The 21,149-nt window shown below is 41.3% G+C and overlaps 3 protein-coding genes across 5 annotated transcripts; 1 reads left to right on the top strand and 2 right to left on the bottom strand.

Moving 5' to 3' along the window:
* Positions 1–51: 51 nt before the first annotated feature.
* Positions 52–7,381, bottom strand: LOC121532131 (sorting and assembly machinery component 50 homolog A). Of its 2 annotated transcripts, none has more exons than XM_041837848.2 (15): positions 7,217–7,381; positions 5,727–5,837; positions 5,468–5,569; positions 5,277–5,364; positions 5,035–5,141; positions 4,625–4,755; positions 4,402–4,489; positions 4,020–4,148; positions 3,381–3,452; positions 3,173–3,259; positions 2,851–2,921; positions 1,865–1,932; positions 1,626–1,772; positions 747–888; positions 52–428 (listed from the first exon to the last, which is right to left on the bottom strand). In XM_041837848.2, the coding sequence occupies exons 1-15, from the start codon at positions 7,235–7,237 to the stop codon at positions 383–385; spliced, it is 1,410 nt and encodes a 469-aa protein (XP_041693782.1). In that variant the 5' UTR covers positions 7,238–7,381; the 3' UTR covers positions 52–382. The 2 variants fall into 2 exon arrangements, with proteins under 2 accessions (XP_041693782.1, XP_041693781.1); XM_041837847.1 differs by having other exon boundaries at positions 747–891; positions 7,217–7,380.
* A 392-nt stretch (positions 7,382–7,773) lies between these two features.
* si:dkey-42p14.3 (EF-hand calcium-binding domain-containing protein 10) lies at positions 7,774–9,205 on the bottom strand. The gene is made up of 4 exons (XM_041837849.2): positions 9,042–9,205; positions 8,312–8,476; positions 7,963–8,053; positions 7,774–7,842 (listed from the first exon to the last, which is right to left on the bottom strand). Exons 1-4 carry the CDS (start codon positions 9,142–9,144, stop codon positions 7,797–7,799), a joined length of 405 nt encoding a protein of 134 aa, XP_041693783.1. The 5' UTR covers positions 9,145–9,205; the 3' UTR covers positions 7,774–7,796.
* Positions 9,206–11,374: 2,169 nt separating this feature from the next.
* LOC121532132 (G/T mismatch-specific thymine DNA glycosylase-like) lies at positions 11,375–20,296 on the top strand. 2 transcript variants are annotated; one of them, XM_045227164.1, is made up of 11 exons: positions 11,375–11,507; positions 11,789–11,859; positions 12,667–12,890; positions 13,296–13,495; positions 13,738–13,807; positions 14,090–14,225; positions 14,415–14,497; positions 14,624–14,718; positions 14,981–15,155; positions 19,490–19,615; positions 19,816–20,296. In XM_045227164.1, exons 2-11 carry the CDS (start codon positions 11,804–11,806, stop codon positions 19,959–19,961), a joined length of 1,311 nt encoding a protein of 436 aa, XP_045083099.1. In that variant the 5' UTR covers positions 11,375–11,507; positions 11,789–11,803; the 3' UTR covers positions 19,962–20,296. The 2 variants fall into 2 exon arrangements, with proteins under 2 accessions (XP_045083099.1, XP_045083100.1); XM_045227165.1 differs by lacking the exon at positions 11,789–11,859.
* Positions 20,297–21,149: the final 853 nt, after the last annotated feature.

The raw sequence follows: 21,149 nt of genomic DNA, 5'->3' as shown, positions 1-21,149 counted from the left end.
AAAATCAACCGGAAGGTAGGTCAATGCCATAGAAAGACACATACTAGTGTGGTCTTTGAATACCTGTAGAGGTGAACATAATTTATTACCGAGCATAATAATCCAGACCACATTATTTGAGTCATGATAAGGGCACTCATGGCTGATATATCACCTTCTTTGGTTTCCACATCTTGAGCACTGGTGGCTCCCGTCATTCATTAGTACTGGAGGAAAATCTCCATTGTTGCCTCATCCATTTTACAATAGCTTGGTTGTAGTCGCCATTGCATTTCCAGCAACCTTCGGTGTACTGCAAGGGTCCCCACGTCTCACTTACTTAAAACCAAGGAAACAAACTCCTGTTGTCCACAACTCAATTCAGCAAGACAGCAGGAGGACATCACAGGAATCCGATTCCAGCTCCAAACTGAAACCCGTCGCATATCCTAAACAAAGGCTAAAGTGTTATTTCTTAACAGTAACCCAATCCCCTTTTCACAATATCGAGCCAAACCGATCCAAGCCGAGCTGTACTGGGCTGGCTTGGTTACGCATCCACCATAGTTGCTGAAACCATGCTGGAAAGGAAACTGGAAAATAAAATAACCGAGCCAGCACAGCACGGTTCGAGTCGGCCCTATTATTTGAATCAGGCATAAAAGTGTACTGCTCATCTATATGACCTATGAGCTATATAGTATTGTTTCTAAACTTAGGACTATCATGTCATGGTTTGACAACAGAACGGGAAGATAATAGGCTACCTGTCTCCACTCTGGACGCCCATGGGAATGCAATAGTTGAGCTCCAGCCGGGCAATGTTTCCTAGTCGCAGCACGATTCCCGCTCCGTAAGACCAGCGGATACACTCTGCCAGTTTCCTCAGGTGTGCTTGAGGCCCGTCACCTACTGGAAAACACACACAGCCTGAGTAAAGCCAGGGCAGGGGTTCCCAGACGTTTTCACTCAGGCTCCCCTTCCATCCCCGTGCGCGCGCGCCAGGTCTATTTCTATGGGCACAAGCACTGTTGCTGCAATTCTACACATTTTGTCATGGGGTGCAGAGAACATTTTGCAGTTTTAAAGCTAATTGTCTTGCAATTCTATACATTTTGCCATGTCTAATGTGTATTCATGTGATATTTGAGTGACTCAAACATTACTACAAAATCTATGGGCTAAGAAAACACAGCTGAAAAAAAAGATTTGATCTGGAAATTTCGGACAAGTTATAAATAGCTCTCTAAGGTATGCAATGACTAACATGACAAGAGGAAAACTGATGATGCACTACCCAATCTCGAAATTGCACCTTGTGCATTCTACTATTACAACTTTCAAGAGTAGGTTGAAAGCCGGACTGAGTTGCCCCACAGTTTGGGAACCACTGACCTAGAGGACTGAAAAGCACAGAGGATTCTCTTTCCCTGTATAAAGTCCCAGAACAGACCATTGTAAATTGAGTGGGTTTAAACCAATACCTGACCCAAATACCATATGACTAAGTTGTCATAAAAAAGACTGATTATTATTAGGTGGTGCCATTCCTTCCAATATCATGGTGATTGAGTCCTACAGATTTCTCCTACGGATGAATTTGAACAACATTGATTGTGGGGTGAATTACATCTTTAAACACCCACCATAGTTGAGGTTACACAGGTTCCCGGCATTGAGGAAGAAGTGGGTCCTGAAGAGGTCTCCGAAGCCCCCTTTGCCTGGACGGAAAGGCAGTGGAGTATACAGGTGGACGGCTCCAGCCCAATACGCCTCCCCTCCCAGGTAGTCACCTGTCATACCAACAATAAAACCACACGTGATGTGAGAATGTAACCTATCTTAAATCGGACTTTATTGAAACGGACAGTGGATAACATCTCACCTTCACTCTGAGGGCCGATGCTGTACATACTGAATCCCCTGACGCTAGTAGGACCCCCGAGATAGAACCTAAGAGACACATAGGGGCGGCAGGTAGCTTAGTGGTTAAGAGCGTAGTGCCAGTAACCGAAAGGTCGCTGGTTCTAATCCCCGAGCCGACTAGGTGACAAATCTGTCGATGTGCCCTTGAGCAAGGCACTTTACCCTAATTGATCCTGTAAGTCGCTCTGGATAAGAGCGTCTGCTAAATGACTAAAATGTAAATGTAGATCAAAAATCAAATCATATTGTATTTGTCACAAGCTTCGTCAACAACAGGTGTAGACTAACAGTGAAATGCTTACTTACAGGCCCTTCTCAACAATGCAGAGAGGGAAAAAATTGAAATAATATAAAAATAACAACATAAGGAATAAATACACAATGAGTAATGATAACTTGGCTGTATGCAGGGGTACGAGGCAATTGAGGTATATATGTAGGGATAAAGTGACTAGGCAACAGGATAGTTAATAAACAGTAACAGCAGCGTATGTGAAGAGTCAAAATAATTAGTGCAAAACGGGTCAATGCAGATAGTTAACCAATAGCTACACGGACTAACTGTTTAGCAGTCTTATGGCTTGGGGGTAGAAGCTGTTCAGGGTCCTGTTGGTTCCAAGACTCGGTACCGCTTGCCGTGCGCTAAAAGAGAGAACTGGGTGGCTGGAGTATGACAATTTTTAGGGCCTTCCTCTGACACCGCCTGGTATAGAGGTCCTGGATGGCAGGGAGCTCGGCCCCAGTGATGTACTGGGCCGTACGCACTACCCTCTGTAGCGCCTTGTGGTCGGACACCAAGCAGTTGCAGGTAGAAAACCATTAAAGGGTCAAGAAACATCCTAATATACAGATAACATGGCAGGCCACGTTAAATCGTCTCGCGGGCCATGTTTGACATCCCAGCTTTTCAGTGGCGGTATTGTGGAATAGAGAGTACTGTCTTACCTGTCAGCAATGCAAGTTGGCTTATCTCCAATGGGCAGGAGGCACCCCCCCCAGAGAGATGCAGACAGGACCTGGAAGATAGAGGAAGAGGTCTCATCAAAGGTGCTCTCCCACTTGCTCTTTTATCCCACATTTATTCCAACCTGACCACAACCATTTGTCAACCCTCCATCAACAAGCTGTTGGTTATAACTTGTGTTTACTGTAAAAGTGATTATTACCAGTTCAATACTCAGACTGCATTCCAACTTTAGATCCATGTGTGTAACTAAAGTTCACACACACATTTCTTCTTGATAAATAAAACAATTGAGGTTCTCACCGAGTCCCAGAAGAGACGTCTGTTAAACTGGATCTCAAAGTCCTCTTTCAGGAAGCTGGCATCTCCTCCAGTGTATCCAGCCAACTCCTGCAAAACCACAACAATGCATCAGCTGAATGTGTTGTTGGTTCAAAATGGTTTGGGAAATGGTTTAAATAGGAAATTATTACTGGCTGCAACACTGGCCAGGTAATGTAAACCTAAACACCTGGTTGATCTTCAGCAAGGCACCACTCCTGGGAAGGATTGCAGAGTTTCTGGTGTCGATGACCATGGAGTGCTATGATTGCAAAGGAGAGGAGACATGTTGATGAAAAGTATTGTCTCAAATGTCTCAGTGGGTCAAATCCTAACTTGAGATCCACCTGCGCAAAACACATTTTTGCACACATTTCCCATTGACATCATCAATGCAAGATCTGCACAAAAGTCCAAATTAAGTGTACAGATCTCAAAATAGGATTTGGGCTCAAATGTATTATCATGATTAGGCAAGACTGCCTTCTTGTTTTGTGCACCAGAGGCATGGAATATTCTACAATCCATGCTTCATCTAGATATGTCAGTGCCACTGAATGAATTCAACATTTTGATGGGAGACTGTCACAGAGGAGTGTAAATGCTTTTTAAAAAGTCTGGATCATGTTGTTGAATTGTATTGTATGTTTTTAATTCTGTAATGTATTGATTGTTGCTGCCTACTTGGCCAGGTCTCCCTTGAAAAAGAGACTCTGGGTCTCAATGGGCTTTTCCTGGTTAAATAACGGTTAAATAAAAATAATAAATAAATCCCTGGTACTAAAGGTAGTTGTGGGGGGATTGTGAAGCGAAACTGAAGTCCCGGTACCGAGAGTGATGACTTGAGGGAGTGGCCGCTCTCCTCCCGGACTACAAACGATGCGGTACGCGTCAGACAGCCCAGCTCTCGCCACACACCCTCCCACTTCAGGGTGTGGTTTGTCTTCCAGAGAGGGAACTGTTTGTATGCAAAACAGTAAGGAAGAAACCAGAGAGGATCAAGCATTTGCAAAAGCATTACAGTAGGATGAAATGGAATAGTAAAATAGCAGAGAAATGCAATTCTACTCATATTAGTTAGCATAACAACAGCAAAAATAAAACAATCACTTTGGTTATTTCACATAGAGTCCGGAGGTAACACAGAGCACAGGAGTATACCACACGAGAACTTGTACAGTAATGATAAATTAATGGAAAATGATCTTTACACTGAATTCTGTGGAGACGCCACGATCAGTCTCTCTCAGTGAGCTCCATGGAAATTGGCCTGCAACTTTGTACAAGTTGACGGCGAAACTGCAACAGCCAGAGAAAGTCAATTAGATAGATACGACAAAAAGAGCTCAGGGAAATACAGAATAAACAACAACACAATTCACCGTTTTTCAAGCATTGCTAATGATGGAATTAGCAGCTTGGTTTTTCTCATACTTGCGCTCAAAGTGGCCAGGTTGGGGCTTGAAGAACGACAGCCCATAGGAAGTCTCTTTGGTGCCGTAGGAGAACTGGAAGGTGAGCTTTTCTGCACGACCGAAGACATTGGGCAGCTTCAGACCAAGAACCTAAAGTAGGAGGCAGGTAAACGAGTAAAAACATGACAACAGAGTACGGTACCTCAATAGCACTTGTAATCACCACCATGGCTCTTTCTAAATTAATCTTTCCTCGACTCCTGGTATCCGCTCTCCTCGCTTCCTTCTCAAATGCATTGGAGAAGGTACTAGGGGGAGGGGCTTTGGACCTTCTCCTCCAATACGGTTGAGAAGGAGGCGAGGAGATAGGATGTGAGAAATGAATTGAAACGATGCACTGAATAGAGCCCATCACTCAGGAGTTCTCACCATGCAGCCTTCGTTATTTCCAACCATGGTGTTATAGCTGCCAGTCATACGTCTCAGCTCAGTCACATCAAACGTCACATCTAGTCCATTAGGTAAAGCATCCACCCCTGAAAGTAAGTATTGTTTTGTTGTGAGTGCTTTACCCACTTTCCCATTCATTTAAGTCTCTTCCAAAGTAACATACTAAACTTTGGACAGATACTGTTCAGATTCAGAATAGATCACCTTTCTAACTACAGTACCTTGTGAGGTATCGATGACAACCTCCACTTGTCTAAAGATACCAAGACGTAGGAGCTTCTGCCTGGCTTCGTGGGCTCTCTTCATGACCTAGAACAAACAGTAAACAAAGTTGATCATACTTTTGCTACAGTCTCTATACAGACTCCACACGAAAAACCATGGTCTGTACTGTACTGATAGATTCACTCACGTCAATCAAGTTCTTGGCTCGGAAGACATCAGCAATCTCGTATGTTAAGCAATCCTCCTTGGTTCTTCCGAGACCATCTACGTGTACACGTTGGACTATGACCTATAGGACAAATATATATAAAGGAATTATAATCTGCATTGACAGGCAACAATAAAAGGTAACTTTTACATTCAACCAAACAGAAATTATATTGGATTAAGTAACAACTTGAGCCAATGTGGTTTTCATTCAGGACTGAGTTACCAAAACACCTTACATCTTTGTTTTCAAGGACCTCTTGTTTTGACTCCTGCTCCATATCTGGCGTCTCAATGTCATCTGCATGAAACCCCAGCTCGGGTCCATGCATTGGCAGAGGATCAAGACTCTGCAACACATCAGAGTTAGTGATGAATACGATTACTTATCAGGCTATATATTGTATTGTAAAGCTATCTGTACAAAACTCATTAGCTGAACAGGTAGTTAGGTGGCTTTAGTGTTTTGGTCATTATGATAAGGTACTAGTTAATCTCAACATTTGTATTTGTATTTATTATGGATCCCCATTAGCTGCTGCAAAGGCAGCAGCAACTCTTCCTGGGGTACAGCAAAATTAAGGCAGTTATATACAATTTGCAATATATTACATTTCACAACACATTAAGTGTGTGCCCTCAGGCCACTACTCTACTACCACATATCTACAACACAAAATCCATGTGTACGTGTGTGTATAGTGGGTATGTTATCATGTGTGTGTCTGTACAAGTGTGTGTGTCTCTTCACAGTGCCCACTGTTCCATAAGGTGTATTCTTATCTGTTTTTTAAAATCAGATTTTACTGCTTGCATGAGTTACTTGATGTGGAATAGAGTTCCATGTAGTCGTGGCTCTATGTAGTACTGTGCACCTCCCATAGTCTGTTCTGGACTTGGGGACTGTTTAGAGACCTCTGGTGGAATGTCTTGTGGGGTATGCATGGCACAGGAGGTTGGTGCCACCTTAATTGGGGAGAACGGGGTCGTGGTAATGGCTGGAGCGGAATAAGTATAATGTTATCAAATAAATCAAACACATGGTTTCCATGTGTTTGATGCCATTCCATTCTCTCAGTTCCAGCCATTATTATGAGCAGTCCTCCCCTCAGCAGCCTCCACTGATGCATGGGTGTCTGAGCTGTGTGCTAGTAGTTTAAACAGACAGCTCGGTGCATTCAACATGTCAATATTTCTCACAAAGACAAGTAGTGATGAAGTCAAACTCTACTTTGAGCCAGGAGAGATTGACATGCATATTAATGTTAGCTCTCCTTGTACATTTAAGGGCCAGCCGTGCTGCCCTGTTCTGGGCCAATTGTAATTTTCGTAAGTCCCTCTTCGTGGCACCTGACCACAAGACTGGTATTTACAAGTCACATTCTTCAAAATGTAATTAGTTGAATTTACTGGAAATTTCAGACTGTGGTTTTAAGCATCTAATAATGCAAATGGTTAATGAACCCCCATGCATATGATCAGTGGCTGTAGTGCGCGCGCTACACCGGTGCTGTTGTTGCAACTATGCAGCATTTGAACATGTTAATTTCCTTCACTTAGTGACAAGGTATGGACAGTTCGTGTTTCTGGAGTTTAGCTAGCTGCCATAGTTGGCAAGCTGTCCAACTGGGCCCCTTTCGCTTTGCGTGCTATGACTACGCTAGCTATTACGGCTACTGTACTCAGAGGTCATGCTTTCACCCTTTGCATTTTAAGCAGTTATCCTTACCCTAGCGTGAACGGTGCCCATGATTTGGTCTTGAATGTAATGTACTTCAAATGTTGGTGTTTATTTTACGAAATTAAGGGACATTTAATTCACACTCGGCTCAAGAGTATTGTAGCTTCGTGGACAGGGAACGCCATGGCACCACCAAAACCACGCCCCCTCATTCATCCTGGGGGTGTTCAAGATGTCAACGTTTCACAATATATTGCAAAACTAAAACATGTTGAAAACAGTTGCTTACTGTAAACACAAAACAATAGCGTCCACATAAAACCTCTTGATAGCCAGTAAAATGAATATTTTCTAAACTGAAGCTTTGCTTAGTTAACATATAATAACATATACTTGGATTTGTGTAGGACTTTTCGAACAGGTGCATGCCCATTGATGTATGGTGGACAAGCCGAGACAACTTGCATTCAAGACTGTGACCATACTGGGTCCAGACAACACATGCCTGACTGTATAACTAATCCAATTTGACCATACATTTCATTATTATGAAGAGTTCATATAGCCATCATAGACATATCAGTCAAAATATCACACGCTCAGAGTGATGGGACAGAGATCTCCAATTTTATTTAGATATAAATGTTGCTGAGCTTCTCTGTAAGCCCTCCTTCCTGTAAAAAAAAATATAGAAAAAATGACAAAGATAGTCATATCACACAGTATCTCACAATAACAAACAGTGAATGAATATTTGGCTTATGTTTGACTTAAAAGAGATCTATAGATCTTACGCCTCTCTCTTGAAGGTTTCCTGAGATATCTTGTCCTTGGCCACACCTTCAGGACACTCATTAAACTTCTCAATCCCCAAAGTGGTTAGTGCTGCGAAACAGAATCATACATAGTATGTTGAATGAGTGTTTCCTTGGGAGTGATGGAAAGGCATAAACATTGGGGTGTGGTATATTATTAGACTTATAGGCTTAGACTTATATAGGCCGAATCATTGGTATGCCCCCCACTTGTTTTTGATGCACTTATCTGATACAGTAGGTGATCTGATACACTGTCCTATCCCCTCCAAATTGTTTCTGGGCCATTGCCTCGCAAATGATCAAATGGACCATTTCTGTGACTCACCCTCCTTGTACTGAACAAAAGTGATGTGCCCTTGCTTGGTAGGGTCCAAGATTCCCAAAACGGCATCCAGGTTTGTGTCATTGAACAGGCTTGGGCAATCCAGTGACCGCATTTTGGACACTCTCAGTTGTTCAAGCTGTGTGATCAGGAACTCATTTGGTCTCTCTGTAGTAGAAACAGCACAGATGATGGGGAAAAATTAGTATGTCATGTGTCAATATTCCACAAAGCTTAGCCTGCCCTGCTAGGTAGGCTATGTCATAGGAATGATCCTCCTGTTTTGCAGTAGATCAAACATTGGTCCTCTGTAGCACAGCTGGTAGAGCACGGCGCTTGTAACGCCAGGGTAGTGGGTTCGATCCCCGGGACCACCCATACACAAACAAAATGTATGCACGCATGACTGTAAGCCGCTTTGGATAAAAGCGTCTGCTCTGTGGCATATTACTATTAACAACTTATTTTCAGTATATCTCAACCATTCTCTTTTGCAAACTAGTGTGAAACAGATCCTGAAAAACAACACTGATTTGGGGGGGATTTCAATGACTAATGTTACCAAAGAGGATGCTAGTGATGAGTTTATTATGGTGTCCCTCTTTCCTAACGTTAGTCAAGCAGTCAGTGCAGTTAGCGTTAGCACAGCAGCAGGCTAGCTTACGTTTTACTTCAGCCACCAAACAAGATGGGAAGAAAATGTGAACAAATAATTTAAAAAAAGAAGTCTAACCTGGTCTGTAAAAGAAGAGCATGCTTGTTAAATTATCCATGAGTTCGATAATTTTGTGTTTTCTAAGATAATCTGCAGCCTCTTGCTCTCTTGGTGTCGCCATTCTTGCCGTCTCACAAGTCTAGCTAGCTACATTGGTTGCTATCTATGGTTGCTATGGATACGCCAAAACCTCTGGCGCTGTCTGCGACAATGGTCTGCTGTGCGCGCCTGAATGATCAAAATCAGAATGATAACTTTCAGAATAATTTCAAAGTTTATTCATTAATAAATAATGAAACTCCGATTTTGAAATATATTTGGTGAAAGATGCCCTTTCTACGATTTTTTGTTGTTGCGTGTGGACCCAACATAAAAGTATATTAACCCAACATAAAAGTATATTAAAAGCATAAACCCAATAAACATTTTATTCACATCTGCTGCTTAAAAACCCACTGAACATTTACATACATACAGTATCTGACATACTCATACTAGTCTGCGCAGTATCTATATCTGACATTCACACAGCATGTGGCAAGGCTGGAGACATGAGTGATCCATCAGAAGACATGGTTAAAACTTGAGATCACTTTGCTATGGCTCTCGCATCAAGAACAGCAAAGGGGTGTCTTCTCTGCAAGTAGTCCTATACTCAAGACCTCATTACATTTACATTTTACTCATTTAGCAGACGCTCTTATCCAGAGCGACTTACAGTTAGTGAGTGCATATATATATATTTTTTTTCATACTGGCCCCCCGTGGGAATCGAACCCACAACCTCATGAGTTCTCCATGACAGTAGGTTTGATAAATGCAATTGTAGGCTCCTGACCTAAATAGGCTGAGGAGCCTGAAGCTCCAACCAGCCATCATTGCCTGAAGCAACTTTGAATAGAATTGGCACAGGCACATTTATACCACATTAGAGTCCTTTTCATAACAAATGTGATACGCACATGTACATCCATTTTGTTTTATTCACATTTGTCCCTTTGTGGTTTTTAAACATGTGCAATATGTACAAGGATTGCTCCAGAGTTAGATACTGTACAATAATTAATCAGTCTACTGAAATGGTCACTGTCTTTGGGCAGCAGCGGCAGCAGCCTCTTCTCTGGCTTTAAATCCCAGCAGTTCAGTCCTCAACTCGCCAGGTTTGGGAGGGATTTCTGGAATAGTCTGGCAAAGGGAAATAAAAGGTGCATGCATTACATTGGCGTATCAGCAACATTTCAAGCAATGCATTTACGATCTTATGAACAAGTATGCAAAACACAAGACAATGTGGACCCTTCATTTTACGATACATGTGGTCATATAATGAAAAAGCACATGGGGAAGGATAGGTGTTTGTTTCCATGCTTACCAGATCAGGTCTGTAGTACTGATGGACAACCTCTGCTCCGACAAACATAGATAGTACACTGGCACCAAACATCCGCAGGTACCGAGGCCAAGACACACCAGCAGGCATCTTCACATCAGCCAAGAGGACCAATCAGTTACCTATACAGGAGAGAGACAGACAGTGGTGTAGTGATTTGACATTAGCATAAAGCTGGAAGATTTTGATTGGTTCTGGATGGGTGGGCGTTGTGCTAACCCTAACCAGTACCCCAACATCATCCTTGAATCAAATAATCATCACAACATGCTAAGGGCTTGTAGTAGGGTACATTCATGACCTTCCATAATCACAGCCACAAGAAACAGTTTACATGTGAAACACAGATTTTCTGATATTACATGGAACATCATCAGGGATCCATTGTTATACTGCTACAGTAGTTCTGTCTCCAAAATATCTTATATCCCATATATCTCAATCCATAGTTATGTCACTTGGCATATGTAACGTTACCTAGCTAGCTGAGTAGCTAGCAAGCTAGTAGTAGATCTTTGGTCTTTGCTCCATAGTCAAACCACCTAAAATAAACACTTACACTCAGCTATTAACATTACCTTGCTCTATTCTGAAACAGATAAAAGGCGAGTTTGAAGAACTGTTGTTTCCAACAGAAATCTATTTATAATTGAAGCACATTGGCAGGTCACTTAGCTAGATAACAGCTCTGCTAACGCAGCGTTTCTTCTTCTTTAGAATGTTATGTTACCGGTGTGGGTAATATTGGCGCGCTACTGCCACCTATCTCGTTCCATTTTCGAGAGATGGAATCTGTAGTTGTGAAATTCTGAAACGACTTTTTCATTCTGGTCAAAAGCGTAATGTACCTACATTATGTAGATAAGCCACATTTAAATATAATGGGTTAATGGCACAAAAGCCAAGTTGATGTGAGCCCAGATCCATACTCCAACCCAGTAGGTGGCGACAATGCAAATACTTTTGCTAGGAAAAAGCCAACAAACTGAAGACAGATCCCCCCAATGTTCCTAAATGGTCTTTGTTTTGGGTGCATTGATCGCCCTCATTCGGTGCATTTGCTGAAAAGGGAACTGTAAACATATGTATAACAGGTATGTCTCTACACAACATATTTTATTAGTTACGCTAGCACGTTTATATACCCTCCTACGCAATTTCCAGAAAGCTTGTTTAGTATAGTAGACTGTGTAGCTAGAATGAATGTTGGTTGTCCGTAGCCCTTCCTACCACCAGACGTCTTTGTGGTGCTATGATAACAATCAGTTTGCCAAATCTAAAGACCTACAGCTTGCCAGTACTCCTACTGTGGTAACTTACAGAGTAAAGGCATATCATTGTAGCTAACAGAAACATGAATATTAATTTATTTAAGTAAATCCTCGTAAAGATGGAAGAAAAGCAGTATACGTCACTGACGGTTCCTACGGATTATCTCCAACAGTGGTGAGTTGTCCTCCAAATGCATTGGTGTTGGAGGTTTTGCATAAAATACAATTGTTGTGTAGTGTCAGTACAGTCTCCATCAACATACATTTATGAAATAAATTGAATCTTGTAACAACTGACAAAACAGTTACTATTGTCGAGGCCTACACTAGGCTATGCATTATTGTCATCATCACAAACAACATCAGAAAAAGCATGCTTCTTATTGCAACACTGTACTTTTAAAATGAAGAAGCAATCATGGTCCTGTGTAGACAGACAGCCGGGAAGGAATTCAGAAAAACAGACAGACCGACAAACAAAGACAGCTCTACATGGTACATGATCAAATTTAAGATTTGCAAATAAAAAAATGTCATTGGAAGTCTATATGCAAAGTTACTCTGTTGATGCAGAGTATGAGGCAACGTGTCATTGATAGGGCCATTTACATTTAACTAAAGTAATCCTAGACCTTAAAACATATGCATAATTAAAACATGGTCATTAATAGCACACATCCATATGAAATCAAATTATTGGCCCATGAGTAGGGCCATACGTTTTTTCTGACCAGGAAACATGACATGTCAAACCAATGTGTGTGTGAAACATGTATTATTTGAAGGCCTCTATCATCTTTGTTGATGTAAACTCATTCTGAGATCCTAGGAGCATGAACAATTTGTCTATGGGCCCTCCGTCGTTTGTGCGTCATTTTGTTTGTCATCAGTTTCGTCTCATCTCGTGACAAATCCCATGAAAACAAAAGAAGATAGTGTCACCCCAGTCTGCCTCTTGTCCCGTTGTCTTCTCGACCTGTAGGTACCAGTCCACCCAGCAGCACCCCCAAGCTCAACATGTGATGCAGTACCATAACACAGGTCATATGGGTCATTACATGGAGGGATCCAGAGAGGACCGGGTCATGACGGAGCTGTCGGTCCACCAGGAGCTCCCTGTCCACCAAGAACTGGACTTCCATCATGACTTCCTCGGCCATCAAGAGCCAATTGTCCAACATCATCAGCCTGTGGATACATCACAAGGTATGTGATTACTGCCCCTCCCCCTACTTAGCCATGCAATCTACCATGTTTGCTTGGTAAATATTTGTACAGCTCGATTTGCCACTCTGTGCTCTCTTTCCTCCACATACCGTAAACACATTTCCCCAGTCCCCATCTCCCTGGTATTAACATGAACTGACCCATCCTCATGCAGTGCTGTTCCTGTAATCAATCGGTCAATCAATTCAATTATTTGTCTAGCACCTTTTACAGAATCATTTGGCATGTTTGAGATTGACTACATTGCAGTCGGACAGCACAGGATCACTGATCTATAAATCACCTTGCTTCCCAGATAGGCACTCATTATGTGATCAAGATAAGTGATTCTGCAGCTCGCCTCAAACAGATTCCCCTCAAACTTGTTAATTTTCTTTATTTTAGCTCCAATGCCAGGGAAGAGAAAGAGAGGTCGGCCTCCCAAACAGAAGCCGGGGGAGGGCCAACCACAGGAGGACCACGATCAGGCAGAGGCTCTGAAGAAAGCCAAAAGGACCCTTAACCGCTTCAATGGCATGTCAGTGGATGAGGTTATGGCCAAAACCCTGCCAGACATTATTGACCACAACCTGGACATTTTGATAGTGAGTTTTAACATCATTCAATGAGTGACATTTTTGGAATGGGAATGTTGAGTAGGTCTTTTGATGTGAAGTTTGGCTACATTTGTTTTATCTGTACCGTTTCCCTCTAATGATAGCCCATGGATCAAACGCAAATGTTAGTTAGATTAAAGCTATTAATTACGTGAAAATCTAATCTCTAAAATTACTTTTCGTTCTCTAGCATGTTGCAATAATAAGGTATTTTATTATCCCTTTCTCAGATTGGTATCAATCCAGGACTATTGTCAGCCTACAAGGGACGACATTACCCAAACCCAGGAAATCATTTTTGTACGTTTCACTCAGTATTATTTTTTTCACTTCTATTTTCATATATCCAGAATATTGTAATATGACATACTGACTGCCTGATCAGGGTCATGTTTATTGGGGCACACCGTAGCAAAACGGAAAACAAAAGCTAGCTGTTCTTGTTGGACAAGTTCAGATAGGACCTCCCTGTTTAACTCGTTTGAGACAGCCTTCTTACGTTTCGTGCCTAGTGAGCACGACCCACGTTATTAGTAACATTATGATGAAAGTGACTGAGCTAGTTCTTGTTTCGGACCTTAGGGAAATGCCTGTTCCTCTCTGGTCTTACTGAAGAGCAGCTCAACCACATGCACGATCAGAGCCTACCGGAGAAGTATGGCATTGGCTTTACCAACATGGTGGAGAGAACAACCCCAGGAAGCAAAGACCTCTCAAGGTGTCAAACCCTTTTTTTGTTCAAATGTATAATAATTGTCAAATGTATGTTATTAAATGTGCCATCATAGTAATAATAGTTATAGTAATAAAACTAACTTCCATTATGTGTTTTCTCTTTAGTTTAGAATTGTCATCATGGTTAATTGGCTGTTCATTGTCTAGGCTAACTGTGTTACTATTTCCACAGCAAAGAGTTTCGTGAAGGAGGCCATCAATTGGTAGAGAAGCTGAAGAAATACAAGCCACTAATTGCAGCTTTCAATGGAAAATGTGAGCACATTTCTGTAGAGGATATCAGTAATTACAATTGTCGTTTTTTATGCTGTCTTTTACAGTTAACTTAAAAAATATACTATTAAAAATGATGATGATAATCATTGCATTGCTCTTTGGCAGGTATTTACGAAATTTTCAGCAAAGAGATCTTTGGAGTGAAGGCAAAGAAACTCGAGTTCGGCTTACAGCCGTACACAATCCCAGAAACCGAAACGGTAAGTAGATTTACCAAAATAGTAAGAAGTCGCAAATGTTTGTATCATGTATCTTGATGTTTGTAGCCATTCTCTGTTCCTCTCATTGGCTGTTCATACTGTTGTTTTGGGGTCTGTTCAAGAGGGTGCAGCGTTATAGAATATTCGGATAGAAATGTATTGTGTGTAGATCAAGTTTAGTGTTTGTGAGTCATGTCGGCTCTGCACATTACATTCCTACCTGCAACGTTGCAAACATTTTCACTCATTAAATACACCCCAGGTGTGCTACTTGATGCCCTCGTCAAGCCCCCGGTGTGCCCAGTTCCCCCGCGCTCAGGACAAGGTTCACTTCTACATCAAGCTGAAGGAGCTACGGGACAAGATCAAGGGTGTGGCTCCAATCGCCCGTGAGGTGCAAGAGACGGAGTACCACTTCGACTTGGGACTTGCCAAAGGTAACTGAATTAGTCTCCCGTTGCCACACTTCAAAGTCTCGTTCACTTGGCTATTTCAGAACGAACATGAGAAAGCTGGAAACTGAATCTCTTATACAGTGCCTTCAGAAAGTATTCATACCCCTTGACTTATTCAACATTTTTGTTGTTACAGCCTGAATTCAAAATGGATTTTTTTTAATCTACACACAATACCCCATAATGACAAAGTGAAAACATGTTTAGACCTTTTAGCAAATTTTATTGAAAATGAAATGCAGAAATATCTCATTTCCGTAAGTATTCACACCCCTGAGTCAATACATGTTAGAATCACCTTTGGCAGTGCTTACAGTTGTAAGTCTCTAAGAGCTTTGCACACCTGGATTGTACAATATTTGCACATTATTCTTAAACAAATTATTCAAGCTCTGTCAAGTTGGTTGTTGATCATTGCTAGGCAGCCATTTTCAAGTCTTACCATAGATTTTCAAGAAGATTTAAGCCAAACTGCAACTAGGCCACTCAGGAACATTCAATGTTGTCTTGGTAAGCAACTCCAGTGTATATTTGGCCTTGTGTTTTAGGTTATTGTCCTGCTGAAATGTGAATTTGTTTCCCAGTGTCTGTTGGAAAGCAGACTGAACCAGGTTTTCCTCTAGGATTTTGCCTGTGTTTAGCTCCATTCAGTCTCTCTCTCTTTTTTTTTTTTATCCTGAAAAACTCCCCAGTCCTTAACGATTACAAGCACACACATAACATGATGCATCCACCACCATGTTTGAAAATATGAAGAGTGGTACTCAGTGATGTGTTGTGTTGGATTTGCCCCAAACATAACGCTTTGTATTCAGGACATATAATGTTCATTTCTTTGCCACATTCTTTGCAATTTTACTTTAGTGTCTTATTGTAAACGGATGCATGTTTTGGAATATTCTGCACAGGCTTCCTTCTTTTCACTCTGTCATATTAGGTTAGTATTGTGGAGTAACTACAATGTTGTTGATCCATCCTTAGTTTTCTCCTATCACAGCCATTACACTCTCTTAACTGTTTTAAAGTCACCACTGGCCTCATGGTAAAATCCCTGAGCAGTTTCCTTCCTCTCCAGCAACTGAGTTAGGAAGGACGCCTGTATCTTTGTAGTGACTGGGTGTATAGATACACCATCCAAAGTGTAATTCATAACTTCACCATGCTCAAAGGGATATTCAATGTCTGCTTTTCTTTTTTTTCTCCCCATCTACCAATAGGTGCCTTTCTTTGTGAGGTATTGGAAAACCTCCCTGGTCTTTGTGGTTGAATCTGTGTTTGAAATTCACTGCTCGACTGAGAGACCTTACAGATAATTGTATGTGAGGGGTACAGAGATGAGGTAGTCATTCAAAACTCATGTTAAACACTACTATTGCACACAGAGTGAGTCTATGCAACTTATTATGTGACTTGTAAGCAGATTTTTATTCCTGAACCTATTTAGGCTTGCCACAACAAAGGGGTTGAATACTTGGACTCAAGACATTTTAAGCTATTCATTTTTAATTAATTTATACAAAATTCTAAAAACATAATTCCACTTTGACATTATGGGGTATTGTATGTAAGCCAGTGACACATCTCAATTCAATCAATGTTAAATTCAGGCTGTAACACAACAAAATGTGGAAAGAGTCAAGGGGATACTTTCTGAAGGCACTGTATACACTGAATATAATGTTATTGATAAGGAGGGTGTCCAATCAAAAACACATATTTTGAACAATGGGTAAAATAATATGTTAATTGTGTAGATAATCCTCTAAGAAAACAAATGGTCCAAATCTCATGTCTCTATCACAATCCATTCAAAAGTTATTGGAGTGTTTCCCTTGTAGTATGGCCAGAATTAAGGTGACTAAATCAATGGAAGCCAGAGGGAAAAAAGTGGTAAAAAAAATAATCTGGAAAGTTTAATCGCGTCAACTACGCTGGATTCTGTGCAAGAATTAAGGCGACTGGCTACCTGACAGGCTCACTTTCTCGTTGAACTCCTGTTTCTTCTCAAATCCGCAAGACATAAAACAATATAGAGGTAAGATGGATATCGATTTTGAGACATGACATGTAGTATTTTCATATTTTAGCATACGTTATTAATATTAATGAGAAATTCCTGTTATTTTTCAAAGATTTCTCACAAAAACAAGCGTATCTCTGTGAAATGTCAGCGGAGCACTGAGCGTATACCAAGCTTTTCTTCAAAGCCTTTTACATTAATTCAGCTCATGTCATGCTAATTTTACTTTTTGCGACCCGCGGAAACAACTTTGAAGACCGACCACAAATTGAAAAATCCTCTAAAGTTATGAGAAACCTGCATGGCTATGTCAGAGCTTATTATCGGATCTATTATCTTACGAAATCCGACTTTTTGGATATAATGTTAATTATATGTTAGAGAAAGACCTCACTGAACGATTCAGAACATGAATAATAATTTGTCTTCTAAAATGTATTTTATAACATAAGTAAGTGAAATTATCACCAAAGTGCGTTTTCACCCACTCTGGGCACAGTGGGTGGACATAAGGAATAAGACTGATATGATAATAAGGATGCCATCATGTTACGCAAATTATATTCGGTCATTTGCTGTGCAAAAATGTTAAATGAAGATACAGTGAGGGAAAAAAGTATTTGATCCCCTGCTGATTTTGTACGTTTGCCCACTGACAAAGACATGATCAGTCTATAATTTAATGGTAGGTTTATTTGAACAGTGAGAGACAGAATAACAACAACAAAATCCAGAAAAACGCCTGTCAAAAATGTTATAAATTGATTTGCATTTTAATGAGGGAAATAAGTATTTGACCCCTCTGCAAAACATGACTTAGTACATGGTGGCAAAACCCTTGTTGGCAATCACAGAGGTCAGACGTTTCTTGTAGTAGGCCACCAGGTTTGCACACATCTCAGGAGGGATTTTGTCCCACTCCTCTTTGCAGATCTTCTCCAAGTCATTAAGGTTTCGAGGCTGATGTTTGGCAACTCGAACCTTCAGCTCCCTCCACAGATTTTCTATGGGATTAAGGTCTGGAGACTGGCTAGGCCACTCCAGGACCTTAATGTGCTTCTTCTTGAGCCTCTCCTTTGTTGCCTTGGCTGTGTGTTTTGGGTCATTGTCATGCTGGAATACCCAACCATGACCCATTTTCAATGCCCTGGCTGAGGGAAGGAGGTTCTCACCCAAGATTTGACGGTACATGGCCCCGTCCATCGTCCCTTTGATGCGGTGAAGTTGTCCTGTCCCCTTAGCAGAAAAACACCCCCAAAGCATAATGTTTCCACCTCCATGTTTGACAGTGGGGATGGTGTTCTTGGGGTCATAGGCAGCATTCCTCCTCCTCCAAACACGGCGAGTTGAGTTGATGCCAAAGAGCTCGATTTTGGTCTCATCTGACCACAACACTTTCACCCAGTTCTCCTCTGAATCATTCAGATGTTCATTGGCAAACTTCAGACAGGCCTGTATATGTGCTTTCTTGAGCAGGGGGACCTTGCGGGCGCTGCAGGATTTCCGTCCTTCAAGGCGTAGTGTGTTACCAATTGTTTTCTTGGTGACTATGGTCCCAGCTGCCTTGAGATCATTGACAAGGTCCTCCCGTGTAGTTCTGGGCTGATTCCTCACCGTTCTCATGATCATTGCAACTCCACGAGGTGAGATCTTGCATAGAGCCCCAGGCCGAGGGAGATTGACAGTTATTTTGTGTTTCTTCCATTTGCGAATAATCGCACCAACTGTTGTCACCTTCTCACTAAGCTGCTTAGCAATGGTCTTGTAGCCCATTCCGGCCTTGTGTAGGTCTACAATCTTGTCCCTGACATCCTTGGAGAGCTCTTTGGTCTTGGCCATGGTGGAGAGTTTGGAATCTGATTGATTGATTGCTTCTGTGGACAGGTGTCTTTTATACAGGTAACAAACTGAGATTAGGAGCACTCCCTTTAAGAGTGTGCTCCTAATCTCAGCTCGTTACCTGTATAAAAGACACCTGGGAGCCAGAAATCTTTCTGATTGAGAGGGGGTCAAATACTTATTTCCCTCATTAAAATGCAAATCAATTTATAACATTTTTGACATGCGTTTTTCTGGATTTTTTTGTTGTTATTCTGTCTCTCACTGTTCAAATAAACCTACCATAAAAATTATAGACTGATCATTTCTTTGTCAGCGGGCAAACGTACAATATCAGCAGGGGATCAAATACTTTTTTCCCTCACTGTATGATCTCTAGATTTTTCATGTGTTTGTCAAGGCAGTTCAGAGTGTTGAAGATGAGTAACCTTGTATTTCCTGTATCACTGTGCTACAGAGGATGCTAAGAGGATGGCCATCAAGGAAGAGCAGGTGGATCCTGAGTACGAGAACTGCGGAGGGGCACGCCAGGATGCAAGTCAAAGCACCAGCTACTGCAACATTTCCTCCACCAAAGAGACAGGTGAGAGTAGGTTTCTGAAGACAAGAGTGCTTGTATTTTTTACTTTCGTTAGTTAACCTGGGCCATCTGATGAGGCTGATAGAAAAGTAGACCCTAAAGATGAGACGAGTTAGTATCACTATTCATACAGGTTTTAGGTTTGTTAATCTAAAAGGACATATGTAATAAATATATTATGTTTTTTTTTTTGCTTCTTTCAGGAATGCCCAGTAAGGACCAAGCTACAGCAATGAGCCACATGCCATACGACCAGTGGATGACACAGTCGTTTGCGGACCAGATACCGGACATTAGCTGTAACAGTAGCAATGTACCTCAACCTCAGTTGGGAGCAGAAACCTTTTGAAGAAGGTCCCACAAGAAGAGTCATTGGGTCATACCGTTTCTGAGGCATCATAATGCATGCGTTACACTAGAAGGAAGATTGAGGGGAAATGGCCCATCTTGACTGGACTCCCATTTTCAAATCCTCTTTAAAACACAGGCCATTTCTTTCTTATTTTTTTAACTATTTATTGCATTTCATACAGCATGTGTCCAGTGTCTTATTTTTATATTTTTAAAGAATGGGACTTTGTCGTATCTCTCACTTGTACATGTGGAAGTGTAATTGTGCTCTGGAATTTTCAAGTTTGTTAATACAGAGATATTAAATCAGTTGTAAAACTGACATTGGCAGTTGTTTTGTGTGATCGCAGAACTTATTGATTGTACATTGTTCATTAGGGCACACCGTATCAAAACGTATTGCAACGGGAAACTAAAACAAGTGTTTATTTTTGGAGAAATTTGGATAGTACCTCCCCGTTTGCTTCAGTTTTCTGTTTAGTTAATTCAACAGCGGAAAGCTTTGAAGAAAACCGATAAACGGGGATGAACTGAAATGTTACGCTTTTTTTTTTTACAGTGTCCCCTAATGAACACGACCCTAATTTCCATCTCCTGGGTTCACGGCCACCTTGCCAGCAGTTCCAGCAGGTCTCTCAAGGCCTTTTTGCACACAGACTGTTTCAGTTGCTCAACATCAGGTGAAGGTAGCCCCAGTTTCCTCCTTGTGACTGATGATTCATCTTAATCCTGAACCATACAGTACCAGTCAAAAGTTTGGACACACCTACTCATTCAAGGGTTTTTCTTTATTTTTACTATTTTCTACATTTCTAGAATAATAGTGAAGACATCAAAACTATGAAATAACACATATGGAATCATGTAGTAACCAAAAAAGTGTTAAACAAATCTAAATATATTTTAGATTTTAGATTCTTCAAAGTAGCCAGACTTTGCCTTGATGACAGCTTTGCACACTCTTGGCATTCTCTCAACCAGCTTAATGAGGAATGCTTTTCCAACATTCTTGAAGGAGTTCCCACATATGCTGAGCACTTGTTGGCTGCTTTTCCTTCACTGCGGTCCAACTCATCCCAAACCATCTCAATTGGGTTGAGGCCAGGTCATCTGATGCAGCACTCCATCACTCTTCTTCTTGGTCAAATAGCCCTTACACAGCCTGGAGGTGTCTTTTGGGTCCTTG

The sequence above is a fragment of the Coregonus clupeaformis genome, chromosome 19, assembly GCF_020615455.1.
Source record: "Coregonus clupeaformis isolate EN_2021a chromosome 19, ASM2061545v1, whole genome shotgun sequence".
Lineage (NCBI taxonomy): Eukaryota > Metazoa > Chordata > Actinopteri > Salmoniformes > Salmonidae > Coregonus > Coregonus clupeaformis.
Note: the sequence above shows the minus strand (reverse complement) of the source record. Positions and strands in the feature narration are given on the sequence as shown.

Excerpts from the sequence above, each read along its gene's own strand:
- LOC121532132 (XM_045227164.1), top strand. The coding sequence starts at position 11,804 with ATGGAAGAAAAGCAGTATACGTCACTGACGGTTCCTACGGATTATCTC. Across the intron at positions 14,719-14,980 it reads CAATCCCAGAAACCGAAACG|GTGTGCTACTTGATGCCCTC; the intron begins GTAAGTAGATTT and ends AATACACCCCAG. Across the intron at positions 15,156-19,489 it reads CGACTTGGGACTTGCCAAAG|AGGATGCTAAGAGGATGGCC; the intron begins GTAACTGAATTA and ends ACTGTGCTACAG.
- LOC121532131 (XM_041837847.1), bottom strand. The coding sequence starts at position 7,237 with ATGGGCACCGTTCACGCTAGG. Across the intron at positions 3,260-3,380 it reads CCTTGCTGAAGATCAACCAG|GAGTTGGCTGGATACACTGG; the intron begins GTGTTTAGGTTT and ends GTGGTTTTGCAG. Across the intron at positions 2,922-3,172 it reads GACGTCTCTTCTGGGACTCG|GTCCTGTCTGCATCTCTCTG; the intron begins GTGAGAACCTCA and ends TCTATCTTCCAG.
- si:dkey-42p14.3 (XM_041837849.2), bottom strand. The coding sequence starts at position 9,144 with ATGGCGACACCAAGAGAGCAAGAGGCTGCAGATTATCTTAGAAAACAC. Across the intron at positions 8,477-9,041 it reads GCTCTTCTTTTACAGACCAG|AGAGACCAAATGAGTTCCTG; the intron begins GTTAGACTTCTT and ends TTTCTACTACAG. Across the intron at positions 7,843-7,962 it reads GAAACCTTCAAGAGAGAGGC|GAAGGAGGGCTTACAGAGAA; the intron begins GTAAGATCTATA and ends TTTTTTTTACAG.